Source organism: Pholis gunnellus, assembly GCF_910591455.1.
Source record: "Pholis gunnellus genome assembly, chromosome: 3".
Classification (NCBI taxonomy): Eukaryota; Metazoa; Chordata; class Actinopteri; order Perciformes; family Pholidae; genus Pholis; species Pholis gunnellus.
Window position 1 is genome coordinate 4861959 of NC_136529.1, and position 23446 is coordinate 4885404.

At 43.4% G+C, this 23446-nt stretch overlaps 1 protein-coding gene across 1 annotated transcript in view; it reads right to left on the reverse strand.

Moving 5' to 3' along the window:
* The window catches only part of epha8 (eph receptor A8), a gene marked incomplete at both ends in the record, with an annotated part of 96102 nt that overhangs the window by 13010 nt on the left and 59646 nt on the right, over nt 1–23446 (reverse strand). Inside the window, 4 exons of the mRNA XM_079156746.1 lie at nt 216–378; nt 2657–2781; nt 7748–8161; nt 8326–8481. Of these exons, the coding sequence (XP_079012872.1) occupies nt 216–378; nt 2657–2781; nt 7748–8161; nt 8326–8481 (858 nt within the window). The remainder of the gene's footprint in view (nt 1–215; nt 379–2656; nt 2782–7747; nt 8162–8325; nt 8482–23446) is intronic.

Here is a 23446-nt window from a genome sequence, read left to right on the forward strand (position 1 = left end):
CCCTCTAACAAAGCTCAGATCAATAGAACAGAGGGATGGACGGACTTCAGCCCAGGACCATGCTGGGCAGTCTGGCCTGGGTTTAGGAAGTCTTTTAACACTTTTTCAACTGTATTAAACAGCATACGGCCCGTGGCTCAGGGCAGGCAGCAGGTTTTGAGCAACAAAGTATTTCTGTTTCTTATAGACCATCATATACAAACGCACACACACACCTGCTTTCCCAGTCTGAATCTCCACATTCTGGCTGAAGTGTCCGCAGCCCGCCGACGTTCTGGCTCGGACCTGGAAGATGTACTTGGTGCCCGGCTTCAGCCCTGATACCCGGGCGCTGGTATTTCTAGACTTCAGAGTGGAGTAACTGTGCGCTTCATTGTCCTGTAACAGAAACGGCCACGTTTAAATGGTCAGCGTTGGGGATCTTAGCATGTCGGTCAGGGTATGTGCTATAGCTTGAACACTTCACAGCCTAAACCATGACCTCAATGCATCTGATGTCACCGAGTTTACTGCTGGTTACACTTAAACCTGAAATAACACATTTTCGGGGGGAATCAGGGGAAAAATACAAGGAGTTTCCTGTTTTACTGCAAAATATATTTCTATTTCTTCTTAATATAATGTAATATTTATTGCAGTAGTTACACTGGCTATCAATGAACTGAACACAACCCCTCCGATCGTTGAAATAAATGAAAACGTAATGCATGTACAGGGATTTAGTTGTTTCTTTAACCATGAATTCAACTTGTTTGGTTTCCTTCCATGACTACGTCTAGTAGTGTCATCTCTCCGTCACCCCCACCCTTCGGACAAGGCCGCCCCCTTCTCACGAATCCCCATCTGTCAATCATTTGATTCTCCAGAATAGCAAAGAAAACAGACAGCCCCACTCACTACTCTATCCATAAACAATTTCACACCACTACTAGTCATTTTAATCTCTGATTAGCTCAATTTAAAGAAAAGCATGGAAAGTATTCCTTGTGCGTCTGTCAAATGGTTTTGCATTTTTGCATCAGTTCTTATCTTGGTTTAAATAAACCACAGGACTTGGCTGCATTTGATTATTAATTATCTACTAATTTTTGAGGATATAGTAGGGGATTCCTCAACGTACATTTTATTTTATTAAGGAGCAAACGATCAGCTGGGGAGCCATGGATATATTGATGTCACATAAATAGCATCTAACAATAAATCAAGGAGCCTCTGTCCGTCTGTCTGCGTGTCCATCGGGAACCGTTCCTCTGATCTACTTCACACTTGGCAGGTGTGTCGCTAGGTGCTCAAGGGAGGGCAGTGTCGCTCACGCTCAACATGAATAAAATAAACTCTTTTTCACTTCCCACGCAGTCTGCGAGCGACGAACAGTTCTCGACAGCGCTGCAAGCACCCCCCCCCCCCCCCGCTGTTTGGGGTCTTTCACTAGATTTTCGAAACTGTTTGCCGTTGTGTAAATGAATGCAACCTTGTCTGCCACTCAAATGTAATTGGCAGGTAATTACCTCAGGCATCTTTTGAAAAATGACAGGTATGAGGATTATTTATTTCCTCTCAGATAATTCATTTGTGATGCCTCATATGTTCAAATGTGAATTTCTCAAGATTATAACCCCTATCTGCCGTGCAAAGTTTGTTTTTATGTGCATATTCATTAAAGTGGGACTTTTGTTTTCGAGGAACACATTTATTCTTGTGAACACTTGATCAACAATGAAGTTTATCATTAACCATCGTCATCGTCACTGCTATCCTCGCCTTGCTCCCGTCTGCCTGCCGCAGCATCTCTATGAGTGTGGAAGGTAATACGAGTTCAGCAATAATAAGGAGGTGCAAGGTGCATCCAAACAGCAGAATAAGTGAATCATTCATGTGTCCTCGGAAAAGGATAAGAGCCTAATTAAGAAGAAGTGCCGGGTGCAGAAATGAGAGCCATTTTTTTGTCTTCATTATCACCCTTTGTAGTGTGCTGCTGCTGCTGCAGCGGCCGTGCACCCTCGCTGTGACTCATTGCTGTTTAAGTGCAGCCGTATAGAAACCTTAAGAAAGCACATTGCTGACTTGTCCACTTGAAATCCCCCCCGCGGTCATCTCAACCCCCCCCCCCCCCCAAGCGAGGCCAGATTAAGACGCCAGCGCAAGAGACGAGCTAATCCTCCATCACTCCCCTTGTTTGGCTATGAGACTGTCTGTTTCCAGGCTGCTCCCACTGCAATTAGCTGATTCCTATCACCACGCGCTCGCCCCCAAACACAGACACACACACACACACTACATGGTGCATGGTCGCGCTCGCGGCAATTAGCCCCGTCGAGAGGCTTACGCGCCCGTCAGCCGCTTTCTGTCACCGTCACTTTGGCTGAGGTGGAATCCACGCCGTCTCATCCTCCTCTCTCGACCCTCATTTCCTTTCAATTAGCTGAGCTTTTTTTTATTGGGATTAAGTTATCCGGAGTCTATCCATCCACTCCTCCGCATTCACAAATATCTTGGCTCAGTTTAGTCGCAGTCCTTTGAAGACAATGAGCTCATGTTCTCCAGGTATCACCTTTTCCCCCCTCTCATAAGCTGCCTGAATAAATATTGGAAAACAAGCAACCCTAAAAACAGTGCAGTTCTTGAGCAGTGCGGATGCTGCAGCTGGTTCCGGTACCTTCTCGTAGTATTTGATGTCGTACTCCAGGATGACTCCGTTGGGCTGGTCGGGTTCGTGCCACAGCAGGATCACGCTGTTCTGGCTGGTGTTCTCCTGCCGGATCGCCATCACTTCAGAGGGGGCTGCACAAGAAAACAGGAGAGATTACTGCTTTGTCAGTTCAAGATGGGGATCCTCAGCGACCACGTGTATAATGAGGTGATGACATTACCCTGCAGTTAAGTCATGTTTACACAGGAACGGCTGCATTTCCTGAAATATACTCAGGCAGGGTGGAACAAGCTGCTTGAGAAAACGTTTTTTAACTTTTACAGTTACAGTTGATTACAGCAACAATTATCACAATGCAGATAAAGTTGATGTCACGAGTTGGACATTAGCTGTTTGCTGACAGTGGCAGCTGCTCCTACTAGTCCTTACAGAAACTAAGCGTGTGGCCCCAACCTGTTTTTCATTATCAGCAACAAAAAAAAAATGTGTGGAGGCAGCACATTTCATCCACAGATTGTTATTTTAGCACTTCTGCTAAATTTGACAGCAAGAGAGAGACAGCAAGAGGAGAAGAGTAAGACGTATGTGTGATAAAGGGCCAAGGCTGGATTCAAACTAAAGAATGATGTGGCTGCAACTGAGCAACCAACATGCCCCAAGGGCGAAGTTTATCTTTCCCTTTTTCAAAGAGCCATTTCTGTTCTTTTGGGATAATTTACAGTCAGCGATTCAAGGTCAGATTTGAAACCAGGACATTACAGGTTCATGGTGAGAACTACAGTCATGTGAGGCCTCCTGGATTCCCAGCACAGTGAACACATCTGTCCCGATACAACCAGGGCTGCCAACCGTTTCACATGGACCGTGAGACTCGTATGAGAAGTCAGAAAAGCATAAAGCCACAGACGCCTCCACCACGTACTACGCTGTAATAAGGTCATGGTCATTTCTCGCATTTCTGCGAGGTCGCGTTGCCCTTAACAAAAGAAAGTTAACAGTAATGTCACCCTACTCATCAACCTTTTATTAACAAACTTGACCCAAAAAAAGAGTGACGGTTGTATTTTTAATTTTCCTCAGGAGTGTGTGGACCAACGATACTTCAGGAGCTTAATATCGTCTTGATAATGAGCCCAAAGGAAATGTCAAGTTTCTTTTTTTAAACATCTCCAACAAAACCATTCAAAACACCATGGGTGATGCTCAGCCTGTTGCTGTGTGTATCTGTGGACTTAATTAAAGTGGCTTCTCCATGTGGCAGCTGGAGAAACTTTAGAAAAAGCTGTGAACCTTTGCTTTGCTTTTGAGGTGTTTTTCTGCTTAGACGCTATCAAGAGAGAGGTCCTCCAAGTCATCACTGCACCATCAACTCTAACCAAAACATCCAGTAGATGACAAGAAGAAGTAGCTCCAACCGCAGGACGTTGACATCAGCTTGGTTTCTGAGTCAAAGATCATTTTTTTTTTATTATGTTCAGGATGCAAAGCAGCACAGCAAGAGTCTAGAGCTGCAAAAGTTAAATATCGCCAGAAAAGTGCGGGACAAGAGCCTCCTCAAATATCCCAACGGCTCGGCAGATGATGTGTCCGGATCCCTTTTGCTTTGTTCAGAGACCCAGACAGGTGCAAGAGGCAAACATCCGGCAGGAGGTGTTTCTGCTGGTGGGAATAGTTCTGGAATAAGGCGTTAAAAGAAAGTAAGTAGTCCGCAATCAGAAATATTCTGGAGATTTAATTGAACTGTTGAGCGTAGGGCTGTAAACACGGGCAGTGTGTTTCTGTTAAACAATTATTAACGAGCCAATCGCAGACATGAATATTTCACATAATTAATTGTAGTGCTTTTTTGACAAGTTTCTCCATTTTCAGTGGAACGTTTTCTAATCAGAATCATGTTTTTCAGAGTGGATCTCTCTCTTGTTGTGTTGGAAGAGGTGTTGACAGTGTTGACACCATTACCACCGCTATAAGTTGTTGATATAAAGTAATGATTTATCAATATATTTTATATAACACCTTTTTTATTTTCTTAGTTGATGTCATTCTCCAACAATTTGAGGCTCTCCCGTCCTGTGGGACCATCCATACAAAAGAGGCTGGACATCTTGTGTGGTTTCCTCAGAAAGCCCTCTCCGGAGCTTTGGGCTTTGTGCCATTTTGTCCCATGGACAGGCCTTTGTAGAGACTTGCAACATGCAGGAAGACACACAAGCTAGTGTGTGATTTTGTCATTTCTACACCGGGGGGAGGTTACTAACGTTCCTCCTCACTAAAGAGCTCCTGACTTCTGTGGCACCAGCCTGGTCCAGGCACCGTGTCCACCTCAAGAGAGGAGGAAGCTGGAGTCTGATGCGCAGGGCCAGAAGAGAGAGAGGCTGCAGGGGGATTTCCTGGAGGACCTAAAAAAGAAAAAGGCAAAAACCATCCAAGAGGTTTCAGAAGGTCTGGCCAGACAGGTTTGCGGAAGAAGCCGAGGGCAAGGCTGGAGGTCGGATGGCCAAGCTTACAACAAAGTCCAACGCCCCGAGGAGCCGCAGCAGGGAAAAGTTAGCCGAGCTCGAGAACATTGAGGAGGAGATTGCGGTAAAGGGAGAAGAGCTCAAACTAATGTTTCTTAGTTGGTTGTGTACACACACACACATATGGTTCTGTGAAATCATGTTCATGTTGAATATGAATCAATTACTTTACTTTGCAAGTAATCCTGGGTGTCAGATTTGCGTTCATGTCCTTCGCACTTTTCCAGTATGGACGTGAAATAGGTTCTTAAATTGCGTTCATAACGGCCTCACCGTAAAAAAGTCTTCAATTGAACTTGTTGAAACCTGCAGAGACCCTGGATCAGATACAGGAGAGTCTCCAACACATCTGTTTACATGCAGAAAGGACTGTGGAGCATAATAACTCAAAAGCTACTGAGTGTCTACACATACTGCTTTGCTTTTTAATGACCGTAACAGTGAATAAAGACCTACCAGCTTTGCATGAACCTTAATTTCATGGTCTTCTATTTCTGTTTACTGGCCAGGTGATGTGGTGGTTCACCTTTACACTGTGATCTGTAGGCTTTGGCTTCTATCTTTATCTTTTCAAGCGGTTTTCACTGCCGAATCAGTTTGACATCCTGGATATTTCATTCAAATGCACATTTTCAACCGTTTTCTCTGCTTCTCTCTGGAATCGCTTTATTTTTGTTTTCTCAAAAGTGAGATGATATTTATTCAGGGAGTTTTAGTGACAGTGTGGGCTCCATGGTTGCTCTGAAAGCAAAGAGTCAACTGTGGCTCCACAGTGGGCAACATCACTCCAGTTCAAGACTGCATATGAAGTTTGTAAAGGAAAGGCCTTCAGTAAAGTACTAAAAACTGTCATGACTACCAAACTAATTCAAGTTTCGGTTCATGCAGCTTTAACAGCTTGTGCCATCGCAGGAATCCATATTATCAAATAGAAATTGTCATATAGAAATCATGGAAAAGCACCATAAAGCATCAAACTGTCTCTTCTCACGTCTCTTTTTATCTTCATCGTCAGCAACAGTTAGACTATGATGTCTGGAGGTTGGCAAGTATGCTGAGCAACCATAGGTATAAATGTTTGACCGTGATCATTGACTGGAATTTGCGTCGACATTTGCTTTAAAATTTGAGAATTTAGCTGCTGAACTTTTGAAACAAAGTGACCGGGGGTTGAGGAGTGATGACCCCGACCCCCCTGCGATCATGTCAAAGAAGGCCTACTCACAAAACGCACCGACTTCACCGATAGGCGACCGATTCTCACTCCCAACTAACTGAAAACGTTGGCAGCCCTGAACAACCTGTGTGCTGTCTGAAGTCTTTCAGTATCTCTATTCAACAGGAGCAAACAACCTGTAACCTAAAGCTCCACATAACCTGGACCTCCAAGACCCCTGGAAGGCTTGGATGCAAAGTTCTGCCTTGTATTTCTACTGTGTTTTGCAAACCGGATCATTTCGGATACACATTGTTTAAAAGATAAGACTGTGACAGATTTACATCACACCGGGACTTTGTCATTGTTACGTAGTGTTGAGTAGGCGAATCTTGGATGGACAAGAAGGGAGCAAGTGGCCCTGATAATGACTTTCTCTCATCATTTAAACGTGAGTATCATTAACTTAATGGAAGAGGGCCCAACCCTCGACAGAATGGAGCAGTGAACTAGACCAGCAACGGATCAACAGCCTGCGGACTGGAGACAGGTCAGCTGCGGACATCATACCATTAAACAAGGCCGCTGTTTGAGGCTGAACAAACCACGTGCGTGATGCACAGCAATTCATTATTTGAAAGTATATTTTTAAAGATATAATTGAATGTAGCTTTGTTCGCGGAAATAATTGTTCACATCTGAAAACATGAAATGACTTTGCAAGTAGCTTCGCCCAGCTGCTCGAACAGCTGTAATCCTATTATCTTGAAAATCAAATTGTTACAACAGCAGATCCCGTCTTTGGATTCTTTTTTTCATTTAACAATGTGCTTGGTGTGCTTTTGGACTTCACAATACTTTTGAGTTATTGGAAATGTTTGGCTCACACAAGTACATACGATCAATGCAACCCTAAGCACAATGGCTCCTTAATGCACGGGCTGGCAGGGAAAATGTAGTTTTGAAAGGCTAAACGCCAACAAATATGGATTGAAGCTAAATGTTTTGTGAGATAAAACATTGTGAATATTTATGTGCAACTCGCAAAAATAGCTGGTTTTAGTGGCCCGTCCCTCCCTTCACAATATGCCGCGGCTACATTAATTCAGCACCCTCCGTCAGTGGACTGGAACAAATAGTGAACAGAGTGCCCTACTGATCAGTAAACACAATATGAAACTCATCAATAAGACAAAATGTCAGCAATAAGTCAAGACAAAGCTATGTGATCACAATATGCAACAGCAACATTAATTCAGCACCCCCCCGTCAATGGACAGCGACACATTCACTGCTCAGGAGGGCACTCCGTCTTACTATGTGTCGCTGTCCATTGTTGCAGGGTGCTGGATTCATGTTACCAGTGTGTGCCATGAGCCAACGCCTCCAAGATGAGAAACTGTCACTTGTTCCGAACCCTACCTGCCTGGTTCGTTGTGATGTTGACCAAGGCGTAAGGTGACGGCTCGTTGCTCAGGTGGGTCACTGCGTTCATGGCGAGGAGACGGAAGGAGTAGTTGGTGTGAGCCACCAGGTTGAGCACCGTCACCCAGGGCTCCGTCAACCCGGTCTGGCGGGGGACGAATCGGATCGCTGCGGTGCCCAAGCGCTCCACCATCCCTCCGACGCTGGCACTCGCCCCTCCGCCCGCCTTCCCGCCACCTCCCGGGGAGGACGCGCAGTCCCCGCAGGGCCCCGCTTCCCCCGAGCACTTCTGACACAACACGCTGTACTTCAGGTCGCTGCGACCTCCGGTGTCCTGAGGGCGATCCCACTCTAAATTCACGGACGTCCCATTGACCGAGGAGATGACGTTTACCGGAGCAGATGGAGGGCCTGGAGGAAAAGAAAGCGGGAGGTTTGAGTTCATTCACAGGTTTGATCATAAAGAAATGAGTTGGATTTTTAGATGTTCGGTAGTTGCTGTGTGTCTGTGGGTGTGTGCGTAGGTCTTCGCCTGTGGGATTAGCTGATCTTGTGCACCGTGTGTTTGTGCTTACGGGAGCAGGAAGCCGCTGGTGGGTCATCTGCCGCTCTGTAGTAGTTGGAGTCGCAGGGGCAGGAAAGGGCGGCTCTGGTCTCCGAGTGGCTGTGTTGAGGACATTTACCACACAGGCCATTGCCCGCCACCGGCTTATAGAATCCCACCTCACAGGCTGCAGAGAGAGGGAGAGAGAGAGAGAGAGAGAGAGAGAAAGAGAGGATGAATAGAGTAAATAGAGAGCTCTGCAAGGAAGGGCTCTGCACTCCCATAATCACTGAGGCCGTGATAAAATTGATAAGAGTGTGGCCAGAAAGGCGTCAATCACACCCCTATAGGAAGCTGTGCATACCAACTTTTTCAAAACTGTGTCATCTCCTCCAAGGCAATCATTTTAAGGACATAACCCCCCCTCCCCCTCCCCCCCATCCTCCAAATCTATGTATAATTACAGGCCTTGTAACCGTAGAGGCCGCGGAGCAGGGGAGATGAAAGTCGTATTTCTCTCTGCTCAGATTTGGGCTGAAAAGGCTCTGCACTGTTGATACTCCCAGTGAGACCCCTTCAGAATCCAGACCGTGTTTCAACCTTATTCAGCTCCTCTGATACGTATTCACTTTTAACTCTGAACTGATTAATAATGGAGGGGTGCTCTGATAAATATATTCTCTTTCCAGGCGGTTAATAGGCTTCTGCCATGGTAAATGGGGCAGGGGAAAACCTCGCACACGCTCAGAGAGGAGCCGCAGACGCCGGACACGCTCTCGTTCGCTCTTCCTCGCGGGGTGATTTACGCTTCCCCCAGAATGCTGAGTATTAGTTTACAGATGCTGTGTCCTCCGAACCTTTCTCTTGTTAAAGTTCACAGAGGGCCATTTTAGGTGCTTGGATTTCAAAAGGTGCTGAAAGAACCATGAAATTGGATAACCAACATGAGTGAAATTATAACAAAGCAAATCGTTAAAAATGTATTCTGGGCTACTGACTGAGACATTTTTGGATGCGTTTGAATAGGAATGAAACCTTCCTCGATGCTTGTACCCGAAAAGTACACATGCAAAAGTTCACCATGACTGAGCAGAGAAAACACACACACACACACACACACACACACACACACACACCACACACACACACACTGGATGTGCTATTCAACCATGTGATTAGATCTCTGATGATATTCTGGGTAATGTGTTTAATTTGATAGGCTGAGTTTTTCACAGCTATTTTATTTCCACCTAATTATTCATTGTATTCTCTACTCTACACCCTCGACTGTTACAGCAAAGCAAAGCGACTACTACAGTTTGAAAATCACCTCCGCTACGTGTATTTCGCCGATGTTTCTCACCGCGAATAACTGCAAGCTGGGTGTGTTTCTAGGGTCCGGATTTAGTGATTAGGGAAGACTATTAATAGTAAAACTATTAATGCAGGACTTTCTCTAAAGAAAGAGAGGTATTGTACCACAATGCACTTAACATTGACTCAATGTCTGTTCAAGGCGGAGCTTTCAATTCAAATATGATGCTGGATAGTTTCAAAAAATAATGTATTAAATCTTAATTGTTATATTTTGTGAGTAAAATCTGAATCTGCAACATAACCAGTGACAATTTGAAATACGCAGTAGGTAGTAGGCAAGTTGCATATTTTTTAAGTGCTCGATTGGTATTGTGGAAGATGTCGGTCTGAGGAACGTTCTTAAGGTGCGTTCGTGCACCAGCTGCTGCTCTCACTGGAGACTACTGGACATCGCTGGGTAACCATCATCACCTCTGAGTTACAGCATTATATTGATGAACAGGGAGCTGCATTCACATGCTCTGACTGTCATGAAAACAGATATTTACAACACTACTTATTTTATGTAAGACACATACTTATTTGAACCCAAACCCCAATCTTTTCCTGAGCCTAACCAAGTACTTTTGTTACCTAAACTTAACCAAGGTAACCTAAAAACTAGTTAAACCTACATGTACAGTATGTTTCTCGGGAACACAGAAGTTTATTTTGAAAAGCTTGCAGAAAATAATTCACCAGCTCAGTTTACTTGCACTGTTTACCAAGGATTCCTGTGCTGAGATTGAGTTAACGTGGTTTCTTATTTAGACGTAGAAATTCCCAATATCTCCTACATGGAATTATTATAAAGAGGCTAAAGTACATTTTTCTTCCCCACTTGGTTGTTCATCATTACCGTCTTTACGACTTTACTGTAAAGGGTGCGGAGAAAACGAAAAACCTTGCAAAAAAATACGACCCCAAATCACAGACATGCAGATTGGCACCATAGACAGCCGTCGCCATGTTGTTGTTTTTGCATCCGATAAACGGAAGTTACCAAGTTTATAAGAGTTGCACGTAGTCATCTTGACATCACCCATTGGTTTGTGGACTGCTGTTTTGAGTTCACCATCATGCATTACAGCCGTCGCCATGTTTTTTTGCAACCGATAATTGGAAGTTACCATATTTGGAATGCGGAGGAGTGACTTAGAGACGCCCGGTAGCGATCTGTCAATCACATACATACCCTGCTTTATGGTCTGTTTGACTCTAAATGGACCATCATTTACTAAATGAACATCATGCTGTGTTGAAGAAGACTTGAAACTAGAGATTGAGACCATAAACTCATGTTTACAATGTTTACTGAGGTAATAAATCAAGAGAGAAGTAGAGTCATTTTCTCATAGACTTGCAACCAGGTACCGTCCCCTGCTGGTCATTAGAGAGAATGCAAGTGACTTCACTTGGCAGAACCGAAGGTTGCCGCCTGATTGGCACAAGACTAATATCCTCACATGACCTCTGTGTGTGGTGGTGTAGCTGTGGCTCAGTAGACAGGGCGGGCCGTCCATTTACCTTGGCGGTTTGAATCCCTGGCTGTCATGTCCAAATGTCTTCCAGTGAGACAACGAACACCATGTCACTTCCCTGGCGTTTTTACTGCAGCCCACTGCTCCTGAACGCTTAGGATGGGTCAAACTGAATATATATATGTGACAATACAAATAAAGTTTCCTCTTTTTTAAGTATACGTGTTTGACGAAATATTGTAGGTAATTCGCGATGACATTTTCACTTGACAAAGTACAGACATGGCAGATTACAGACGACCTCAGCAATTACGCCAAATTACTAGAGGTCCTTAGGTAATGCTAGTCCTGCGTGAATAGGGCAGGCAGGTAGGCAGGCAGCAGAAAAACCCCAAACACATGAGGAAGATGAATAAACAAAGGACCTAGGCTGGTATTTGTAGAGAGAGACCACCTTTTAGGAGGTCAGGTGACTGCAGGGTTAATGAGGGACAGGTGAAACTAATCAGTACGGGGGCAGGCAATCAAAAGTAGCGGGAAAAACACACACAGGCAGGAAGTGAAGTGATCTAAAACAAGAAGAGAGGTGAGGAAACATAAAGCAAGTGCATGAAAAGCAAAGAAAAACATGTGAGGCACAGTTGACAGGAGTGAGCATTATCTTTGAACACAACAGTTTGTATTCAAAATCGTACTTCCAGATATTTTCAGATTCTGGTAAATCGAGTTTTCTACCCCAGTGATGTCTGAACACAGTTCGAATCAGATTGACTTCTACTTTTAAATTCTACAGTGTTTGCACAAAATCAACAGTTTTTTTCTTTTGGCTGCATTAAGTGATTACAAATGAGCGCTACGGCCAACCTCAGTGGTGGAGGGTGTGGAGTTATCTCCCTATTTTTCATTTCCACATGTAGATTGTTTGACTCTCAAGTTACTCCAAATAATAACATTGTTAAATAAAAACCTGCTGTGGAAAAAAAAGAAGATTTGATGCCGATTATTTTGACATGTCTGGAGGGCATCTTAAAATGGCGCTTTTTTTTTTTTCTTCTTCTCTTTATAATGCTAGATTATTATTTCATCTAACTATCTACAGTTCCACATGCTACAGCTTTTGGTATCTGCTACTGCCAACCGAAGTGTGAAATAAGTGTAAATGTCTTAATCTTTGAGCGACATTAAGTAAAAGGATAATGAGCCTTTAATTGATTTACATTACATTTCCACTGGCGCTCTCCTCTGGCGCTGTCGGGGCCCCAATATTTATCCCGGACTGTTTTCTCTCTCCCTCCCTCTTTATCCCGTTAATCCCTCCATCCCTTGATGTTTTTTCTTTTTTTTTTGTGAAGCCCCTGACTTGAGAAGCCGGTCACGATAAACATCGGAGCTGCTCGTTCATCAAGGGAAGAGGCAGGCCAAGCGCTTTTGAAGCCTCTGACAGATTCACCGGGAGTTCTGCACACAAGTGTACACACACACATACAAACACACAAGGGTTATGATAATGCATGCGCCGCGTGTCTGATGCAGTAACCGCACGCACGCAACATGAATTTATCAGCACGCAGGTGAATATTCAAAGGCAAGGGGGGAAAGCGGTCTGTGTCGAGACCAGCTGTGATAACCTTTCACTTCACTTCTGATGCTCGTTCGATGCTCTGAATGGAGGGAAATATTAAGATATGATTTCAAATGCATCATCATCATCATCATCATCACATTAAAGGACCGATGAGCAGGCTCTGCTTTCATACACGAGAGGGAATCTGTCAGATTGCTTTATGGCACAAAACAGGAAGTGAGCCCTTTTCTTTCCTGCACAAACTGAGCTGAAGCCCAGAACGTGTCTATCAATGGGTTGGATTAGATCTCACCTACAGTACAGCAACATGTCAGGATCTCATGGGAAAGCGTATAAAGAGCAATTAAAAGCGCATTTCCTGTTGTGATGTCTCGGCATTTTTTGTACTTTCCGCGCGTCATTTAATGCCCCGTTCTCATTCCGACACATACGGACGCAGTTTTAAACACATGTTCATGTTGTGAATTCAAACAAAACTACTTTATGTTCAGGAAAAGATCATTGAGTTAAAAATACATACAATCATTTTGTATTACTTCTAGGTTTCTCATGTAAACTGAGTTCCATACGTGAGCTGAGTAATCAAACACAACCAAACTACTTGGTTAAGTTTTAAGCACCAAACCACTTTCTCATATTTAGGGAAAAGATCAGGGTTTTGGTTAAAATAAGTATCTTTGTTACGTAAAGGAAGTTACATGGTCAATGTAAATAAGTCAGGGGTTGACTTTTGGTTTCGAGCAGGACAGGAACCTCTGTCTCCTGGGTGAATGTCCTGTGTTTGGTTGACCCGTTCCATCCTCGTTCCACGGACTTGACTGCTCTTTATACGAACTTGACTGACTTCCACAGCACTTGCTTTGAGCGTCTATTAGAACTACGGCATGAAACGCCACACATGATTTCTTGCTGTGTTTATTCATACACTATTTGGTGATACCAGGATGTTGAATCGAAGGTCAATAGCAACCAGTTGTTTTCATTGATGCTGTCCACATCGGCAGTGAGTTCAGTTAATAATGCAAATAGTGACTTTGCATGTGTCTCAGAGCCTATCAGTGCTGTAACTGGTTGAAATCTACATATGAACTTGACTACTTTATTCCCTGTGAGGATGAAGAGAGGCTGTATGAACCCCCTGCAGTTGAGTTGTACGTACCTTTGTAGGAGACAGGGTTGCTGCTTTACATGTGGTGTTGTTTTTGTCTTTAAAACAGTTAACTGTCGTGACAGCTGTCCAGGGTGCTGATTCTGGAGCAGTCCTACGTGTCTTGGAGATGCCAACCCCAAATAAACTGAGCTCCTGTTGGCTTCAGCAAGGATCTACATTAGGCTTTTTAAAGTCTGGATACTATGCATGTGAAGCAATAGGGTCCTATTAATGAATGAATGTTACAGTTAATTAAGCCACTCGTTCTGAGAGCAGGATCACAGCGTCTCTGTGTCACTAACATGAACACGGTAAGGTCTTTGGACAGTTGGACAGAGGGACTACAGGCACAACTTTAGAGGTAAGTTCCAGGTTTTTAACAACAAGTTAAAGGGTCTTTGACAGCATCCAACAGATCAACACAATAAATAAAAAAAATATTTTTCGTCGGTTTGCCCAAAACAGAATGTTCTTAATATCATTTAATATACTTCAGGGTAGATGTTTCAATTTACTGGACAATCATTTTGATAAAACTGATGAGTAGATTACTTTTCAGACGAGCGATATAGAAATAGATAAAGTCGGAAAGTGTTTACAGAATCTGTAAGTTGGTAAACTCGCGCGTCTTGCCGTATGTGTTCACGTGTGGCCGTTCGCGTGTTTCCCCGGCGTGTCAGCACCTGTCAATGTAGTGCACTCGCTGCAGGAGAATTTACATTACAATGAATCTTAATAGCCGTGTGCGCCTTTATGTGCTGACCTTGATTTATTCCCTGTATAAGTGAGTAAATAAATACATTAGGGGGAGAAAAAGGGGAGGGGGAGGGGGAGGGGGGGGGGGGGCACATCATCGTCCCACGCATGAGGAGACTGAGTGCCAGCTGGGTTCGGCTGGTGTAAGCTCCCATTCGGTGCTGGCTATGAGCCTGCTCTGCTTCAAGTACATCTAATGCATTTCTTCATTAAAAGCAACAAACAAAAAAACTAACATTTTATGGGGTTGTGGTTGTTGAAAGAGTCCCCTAAAAAGGAAAGCGGCAGTAAAGTCAAAATAGTGGAAGAAAGATATTTGTATTTGTATTTGTATAGTGGCAAAATGAAGGCTTACTGGCTGAAAGGCATTAGCATCTTGTGATGGTCGTACACCCATCAATTAGCCGCATTAGCTGTTTCTTAATGGCTCTCCAGTGGAGGTTGTTTGGTCCCTTTTCTCCTGCTTACCTCGAAGCTGACGTGTGAAAATGAAATCTCAACAAGTGAGTTTCCGCTCAGTTTAAAGCTCGGAAATCATACACAAAGTGCTAGTCAGGAAGTTTCTTCCTTTACTTTTAAAAGTTAAGACCGCTCAAAGCTGCAGTTGGATTTTATATAAAATAAAACAATCATATTTGCTCAGTCTGTCACTATATGCTGACAGTAGTACACGAGACAGACAATCTGTGAAGGAATCAGGTTCTTTTGTCTTATTTTCGTGCTCCTAATGGCATTAGGAAGTTCCACCACGCCCAAAGATAAACAGCCAATCACAGCGTAGGAGGCTCTAGGAGTTGTCCATCACTGCTCACAAAGCTCTGCAATCAGATCTAACTGTCAAACTAATAAGAATCAAGATTCTTTCACTATATTACTTATTTCTTGCCTCAAATGTTTTCAGAAACACTTTCGGTGGACTGTTTAGCTGTAAAATGACTAAGTTTGCTACGGCTGGTGCTTTTGGCTCGACTGTTTTAAACAAGACAGCCAGGTCACATACTTGCTTTTTATTTAACTTGCCAACTGTAGCTTTAGGTTTAGTCAGAGAAAAGTCCAAGCAGTTTCCAGATCAAGTTAAATGTCCAAAAAAACAAACAATTTGAATGTGGCATGGAAAACTCATGTCACATTAAAAAACAACCATTTTATAAAGACAAATAGCTAAATAATTTGTTTACGTTTTTAAAGTTTTTTTTTTATTGCGAAACTTTGAATGCATACATTAAAACGGAATACATTTAATAATGTGTATTGTTTTTTGACCATATGTCTTTTGTCTTTGTTTTTGTTCAGCCCCGTTAAATCTTTCATACTACAACAGATTGTGGTCACAGTCAATTAAAACAGTGTTGGTGCAATGAGGTGCAGATCAGTCCAGGGTGGACATAAATCCCACGGATAGTGGCTCTGAAATGATTGTGCAGATGAGTCCATGTAATATTTTATTTCATTTTGGCCTGACAGTAGAGCAGCCTCTCCAGTCTCCGACCAAAGCAGCCAGTAGCACTGGGCAGGAAAGGCAAAAAAACAACAATAGATGAGACCAGTGGCAAAGTACGAGATAATAGAGATATGTCTTCCCAGTGAGCACTAACCCGGATTTCAACATTGATTTCTGGTTGAAAACGGGTTGAAATGGGGTCTGAACATCTTGGACCTATGTTCACCTTCTTTTCAACCGGCTAACATTACACGTTACAATATCAACGTGTCACAAAACACCAATTTCTTTTAAAATATTGATGGTTTGTTGAGTTGTAGGTTGAAAGAGACACGATATTGGTTACTTTTAACGTATTTCTCCAAAGTCATATTACGCTGGCCGGTGAAAAGTAGTCTACACGAAGACGTGATTATAACGCATTTAATGTTTCATATAAAATGTCATCAATATGGAACTATAGACTCTGTGCTGTCAACAAGAAGCTCCCAGGACATTGTAATGAGAGCAGAGCACATTCTGTCTGTATGTTCACATAAAATAAGTGTGTGTTTACTGCTGGAACACGCATGCGCAGGCTCTGAGGCTCAGCTATCGTCTCTAACTTTGAAACATGCACTGTCTGGAAACACGCCACGAGGCTTCACGCTAACGGCATACTCTGTAAGTACTTGAACTACTGTATTCCAGTATTGCAAACCGAAATATCCACCATTAATATCATTTTATGCTCACCATGCGGTCGAAGCTGCTAGCTTGTAGCGTTAGCATGTTAGCTTGTGGCATGGATGAATGGAGGAACAGTTAACATAAACACGTGAGTGGGGCTGTACACCGTTTAATTGTGAAGGAAGTGAGCTTATAGCAATATACAAACAATATAACGTATATACTGTGTAATATCCAGGTCAGCATCGTTCCGTTGAAAACACGACTGTGGTCTCCGGTGAAAAGACATTCAAAGCTGGTCTAAAAGTCAATATGTTTTTCTAATACTTGTTTTATTTACAGATGTCCACCTTGAAAATATGGCAGATCTTCTGAAACCGGCTCCTGTGTGGCTTTGACAACGACATTTAAATCAGGAAAGGGAGATGATGGTTGTATATTAAGAACATTGTTTGTTATCTTACTGTTGCGTAATAAATACAAATGAATTGTTTCCTGTGTCGCTTGGTCTTTCTTTGTCCTGTAAGTTGAAACTGTTGACGTGTTACTGAGACTATTTAGTTGCTACATATTGAACTGTGAGTATTTTGACGTTGAAAACACGTTTGAAAGTGGTTCAAAAGTTAAAGTTTTTTCGTTGACTAGTTGAAGACGGGATTTGCAATATTGGCTTTCGACTGATACATGTGGATGTGATTTCTTAGTAAGCCTCTAAAATGATGTTATATTATTATTAGCACAATCTAGAGGACGAAACATTTTAGTATTGCAAATCCCGTTGAAATGTGGTCTAAGCGTGAACGTTCGATCAACGTCTATAAATAGTCGGCGAAAAAACTCACTTTTGAACCAATTCTGAACGTCTTTTCATCGGTAGATGTCTTTTCAATGGAAAAATGTTCGCTGGGTTGAGACAGGACTCAAGATCAGACTTGAGAACCACAGCCCTGCATGTCAAACACAATATAGACAATATCTGATGTTCTTTGTCTGTCAGTGGAGGCTATTTCAGCTCCAGTATGAAACCAATTCTTCCTGGAAAAACCTACTAAACTGGGTTTCAGTACAGCAAGTTTAAACGTATCCGTCAACAAGAGCAGGTCTAAAAATTATCCGTGTGCTTCGGGAACAATTCCTGATGTTCGGTGTCGACCTCGTAAAGAATCAAGCGCGCTCTGAAATCCGGCTACAAAGTGAGCCGAAGGCTCCTTGTCTGGTTCCCTGGGGAGCGCCATGAAGCCACTAACGAGCCGCCGGAGCTGTCTGAGTGATGGATGAACGTGTCGGCGAGATCAACTGTGGAAATGGGACACTAGCCATCCACATCGTCTCTCCCGTTACATCGCAAAGTCCAGATACTAACAGCTGGATCGCCTGCTCTGCCTCAGCCCACTGTACACTTCTCAACAAATGAGCGGCCTTCTAATTTGAGGTAAGCCTGATTCACTCGGCGGTACATCTAGGTGCGTGGTGATCGATGACCTTGGGGGTAGAATGGATGGGACTGGTTAAGGATCCTTTAAGGAGGATAGATAGATATGTGGCTTCAGCCTGTTTGTGTTGGGCTCAGAGGACAACACAGACAGTGACTGCAATAATTATTAGGGGGAAAGAACATATGCAACTGAAACTGAAAAGAAATCACCTGGAGAAAAATGGCAAACTCTAAACTGTTCGAGTGATTTGTTTGTTTTAACTGGCAACCTGGGTTTCCCCTGGCGATAAGATCACAGCATACTTTAAAACCATCTAGCATATAATTATCTGACCTTATTGAGAGTGAACAAGAGAGAGACAGACCAGTAACAGGCTGCGACTGTGGCTGAGTGGAGAGCAGGGCTGTCTTTCAATCAGAGGGTTGTTGGTTCAAACCCTGTTGGTTGTTGGTTCAAACCCTGGCACCAGCAGTTGCAAGTCAATTGAGTCCTTGAGCAAGACACTTAACCCTGAAAATTGCTCCCATAACTGTGCCTACGGTATGATAGCGTCTAAAATGTAAGTTGCTTTGGATGAAAGCGTCAGCTAAATGACTGTAATGTAATCTCAGTATTTCTGTACGCAAAGTCCGACTGCTTATAGTCAAATATTATTGTTAAAGTTAATTTTCAATGAATGGTGGAGGTGTAAAATAAATGTCGCTTACATTTACAAGAACAGGCAGCGTTTGTTGGTAAGCGTGTTGAAGAATAAGCACCCCAACATTTAACAACTGGAAAAAGTTGAGGTTTGCGGCGTTCATCGTGCTAAAGTTACAGCTTACTAGACTTTAGCATAAGATAAGACGCAGCATAAGATATGTGACCAAACTAGAAGACAAGAAGGAAACATGAGCTAAATTACATTTCAGTTCAAAGTATGGGGCTAGTTTTTGTGTTGAGTCACTGCTGCCTGGCTGTTGCTGTCAGCCAATAATATAACGGTGACAGCTATTACCTACAGCTTGACTCATTGTATTTTCTTTTTTTACATCAACGACGGATACAATTAGCATACTGTGTTCACCCAGCAGCTCTACGAGACGCTTTAGCGCCTTTTAGCTAATGCTGTGGTTTTACTGCCTGGAAGGGTGTCGTCCTTTTTTGTTCAGTGTTACCAATCTCAACCTTGTTTCCAGCAGGTTTCAGCAGAACGTCAAGAAGCTCAATGTATTCCACCGGCCTGGCGCCAAATGACAGACAAATGTCAGGAGTGGAAGGAGAGTTCAGGTTGGACTAATATTTATCAGGTGGACTGACACACGACTCTGAAGGAAAGTTCATCTTGTGTCTGCTAGATGTATACGGTATATAAGCAGGTGTCTTGGCTCCAACATTAGAGCCATATCAACTATTATGTCAAAGGTGTGTTCTATGTACACTGTACATGTGAATGAGTTTAATTTTGTATTTGTGTGTAAATCATAATGAATTCATGGTACAGATACTTCCAACTGATTCCTCTCGAGCTGTCAGAGGTTCCGTCTGCCTGAAGAACTCTTGACACGAGAGAGAGACGGAGACAAATAACACGTATGGCGTCAATATCTCCGGTCCATATGCGTTCCTCGCCTCTCCTCGCCTCCCTGCTGGGTTCAAATCAATTCCATCAATGAAGCCGTCACAAAGGAAACATTACTGCAGTGTTTTCCCTGTGAAAAACGCCTGGTAATTACAAATCAAACGAGACAAATACATCCCGGGTAATGAGCGTTAAACGGATGTTAATTATCCGATTGAACGGCTGTCACCATTAAACTGTGTCTGATGGAGGGAGAAGGGGGGGTCGAGGGGAAGGGTAGCTCAAAAAACGACGGGCACTCTGAATGGCGCATTAGCGGCGGATTGAGGAGATCAGACGGTGAGAAGCGCGTGTGTCGGAAATGGAAGCGAGAGGGGAAAGGCGTGGGGAGGGGGGAGGGGGGGACGGGGGAGGCTAAACTTTTCCCTTTTTTTATCCGACACTAGCAATTGCTGCGGTGCATCGGAAGGGGAAATTAATCAACTGTTGTTTTTTTTTTATTATTTATATATTTGAAAAGGACAAAGTGTGCGGGGGAGAGAGAGGTGCTCAGAGGCAGGAGTCACGCTGCGCTAATATGGTCACAGCCGGGTCTTCAGTCACAACATATCTGTCTCAGAAGGATGAAAAAAAAATGAAAAGAAACGCACTTAACATTCAAAACAAGGTGCGAGTCCTCTCGGATTCATCAAGCAGCTCACATAACGAGGTGGGAGTCCACATGCGGATTAGGAAGTACAGACAGAGCAACTTTGGAACAAAAAAAAAGCTCAATCTGAGCTGTTCAACAACACCTGGAATGGTCTGATTAACCTGTGGTATCTGTAATTGTGAAACGTTTTTCACTGCTCTGGGATTTTAGTTTGTTTATTGAGGTCATAAGGATGAACGACTTCTCCATCACCGTTAGGAGGATAATATCTCACCACAAACTAATATGGGGATTTTTATTATATATATATAGATATATATATCTATATATATATAATGTTATTATTATTTTATCCCCCATGCCAGTTTAGACACAAACTTTATGTCCCGGAATAAGACGTCATCACTGCAATGTGAATAATGCGGTATTAAACTGGCTCTTATTTCTCTTTAAAATTGCCATTTAAAGATTGCGGGAAGAAATGTTCAGACAAGGATTTCATATATTGATAAATAAACGAAAGTGGTACTATATTGCTTAAAAGTTGTGCTTCACCCAACATGTAATCCTTTCAAATTATGAATTCCCTCAAATGCTAAAAATATCTCTATCACAAGCAATAGCATGTCATAGAAGCTGACAAAAAGTTTGAGAATTGAGAAGTGTCCTTCTAACGTTGGATTAATGGATTACCAACTGTACATAGTAGACATATAATATATATACCACTAAAGAAATGCATTAAGTGCAATGATGAAGGCGTTACAGCAGCTCCTGCATTTTTGATCAAATCCTTATTGTTTCAGTTGATGTTATTCTTAAAGGGCCAGTGTGCAGCATTTAGAGGGAAAAAACTTTCCTTTTTGATAGTGCTTATAGTTAGCGATGGCTCAGGTTTATAGTTAGGGCTGACTCAGGTTTATAGTTAGGACTGACTCAGGTTTATAGTTAGGGGTGGCTCAGGTTTATACTCCCCCCCCTTCTCCCTGGCTCAGGTTTATAGTTAGGGCTGGCTCAGGTTTATATTTAGGGATGGCTCAGGTTTATAGTTAGGGCTGGCTCAGGTTTGTAGTTAGGGCTGGCTCAGGTTTGTAGTTAGGGCTGGCTCAGGTTTGTAGTTAGGGCTGGCTCAGGTTTATAGTTAGGACTGGCTCAGGTTTATAGTTAGGGCCGGCTCAGGTTTATAGTTAGGGCCGGCTCAGGTTTATAGTTAGGGATGGCTCAGGTTTATAGTTAGGGCTGGCTCAGGTTTATAGTTAGGGCCGGCTCAGGTTTATAGTTAGGGATGGCTCAGGTTTGTAGTTAGGGCTGGCTCAGGTTTGTAGTTAGGGCTGGCTCAGGTTTATAGTTAGGACTGGCTCAGGTTTATAGTTAGGGCCGGCTCAGGTTTATAGTTAGGGCCGGCTCAGGTTTATAGTTAGGGCCGGCTCAGGTTTGTAGTTAGGGCCGGCTCAGGTTTATAGTTAGGGCCGGCTCAGGTTTGTAGTTAGGGCCGGCTCAGGTTTATAGTTAGGACCGGCTCAGGTTTATAGTTAGGGCCGGCTCAGGTTTATAGTTAGGGCCGGCTCAGGTTTATAGTTAGGGCCGGCTCAGGTTTATAGTTAGGGCCGGCTCAGGTTTATAGTTAGGGCCGGCTCAGGTTTATAGTTAGGGCCGGCTCAGGTTTATAGTTAGGGCCGGCTCAGGTTTATAGTTAGGGATGGCTCAGGTTTATAGTTAGGGCCGGCTCAGGTTTATAGTTAGGGCCGGCTCAGGTTTATAGTTAGGGCCGGCTCAGGTTTATAGTTAGGGCCGGCTCAGGTTTATAGTTAGGGCCGGCTCAGGTTTATAGTTAGGGCCGGCTCAGGTTTATAGTTAGGGCCGGCTCAGGTTTATAGTTAGGGCCGGCTCAGGTTTGTAGTTAGGGCTGGCTCAGGTTTGTAGTTAGTAATTTTTTAAAGAGCCTGCCCTTTTACCGACAGTTTTGGCTTCTTGTGGACCGCCGTTTTGAAGCCTTGAGCCCGGCGATTTGGCCGCACCATCTCAGATTACAACCATTGCCATGTTGGCTTTTTAGATACCAATGAACAGAAGTTAACATATCTACGGCTCTGGTAGAGACCTGTCAATCACAGAAAGCCCGCCCTAAAGCATACCCTGCTTTATGGTCTGTTTGGCTCTAAATGGACCATAATTTACTAAATGAACATCAAGCTGTGTTGAAGAAGACTTGAAACTAGAGATTGAGACCATAAACTCATGTTTACAATGTTCACTGAGGTAATAAATCAAGTGAGAAGTCATTTTCTCATAGACTTCTATATGATCAGACTTCTTTTTGCAACCAGAGGAGTCGCCCCCTGCTGGTCAGTAGAGAGAATGCAAGTTTTAAGACTCTTCAACGTTTGCTTCATTAGGCAGAACCGGAGGTTAGCAGGTCATTCCAACCCAGCATGCAAAAAACAAAGTGTAGCGTTTCCAAGATGGAGCGTTTTACTTATTACAACTGACATCTTACCTCACTGCATTAGAGCATACTCTGGACAAATTATATAAAATAAACGTTCAGTCTTTCTATAGTCTTAGTTTGATTTATCCAAGGAATCAACTGACATTGATGGAAGAGTGAAATCCAGTCTCCCTACTGACGATGTCGCCACTGCTTCCCCCTTTTTTTTAAATGCCAACATCATTGCAATTCATCACACACACACACACACACACACACACATATACATTCAACCATCCACATCCATACAAACTGCGTTCCCGTCAGTGGAGGCCTGGAAGAGGGAGAAGTAAATGACAGCGCCCCGTGCGCACATCAGTTTAACTCGACAAGAAGTCGGGGCAGGAAATCATTTGAAGAAGTCCCGCAGTCCCCTCAGACGGAGGCTGCCAGCTTCCCAGTGATCCGCTATCATGTTGCCTGTCTCTTTACTGTCAGCGCTAATAGCTCCTAGACACCGGACTGGGACACGGGTGGCTACTGCGGGGCCAAGGGTGGCACACACTCAATCAATAGTTTGCCCAGCGGCTCTCTCGGGCCCGCCCGTGTGCGCTTTTTTTTTTATTCCCGAATTAAG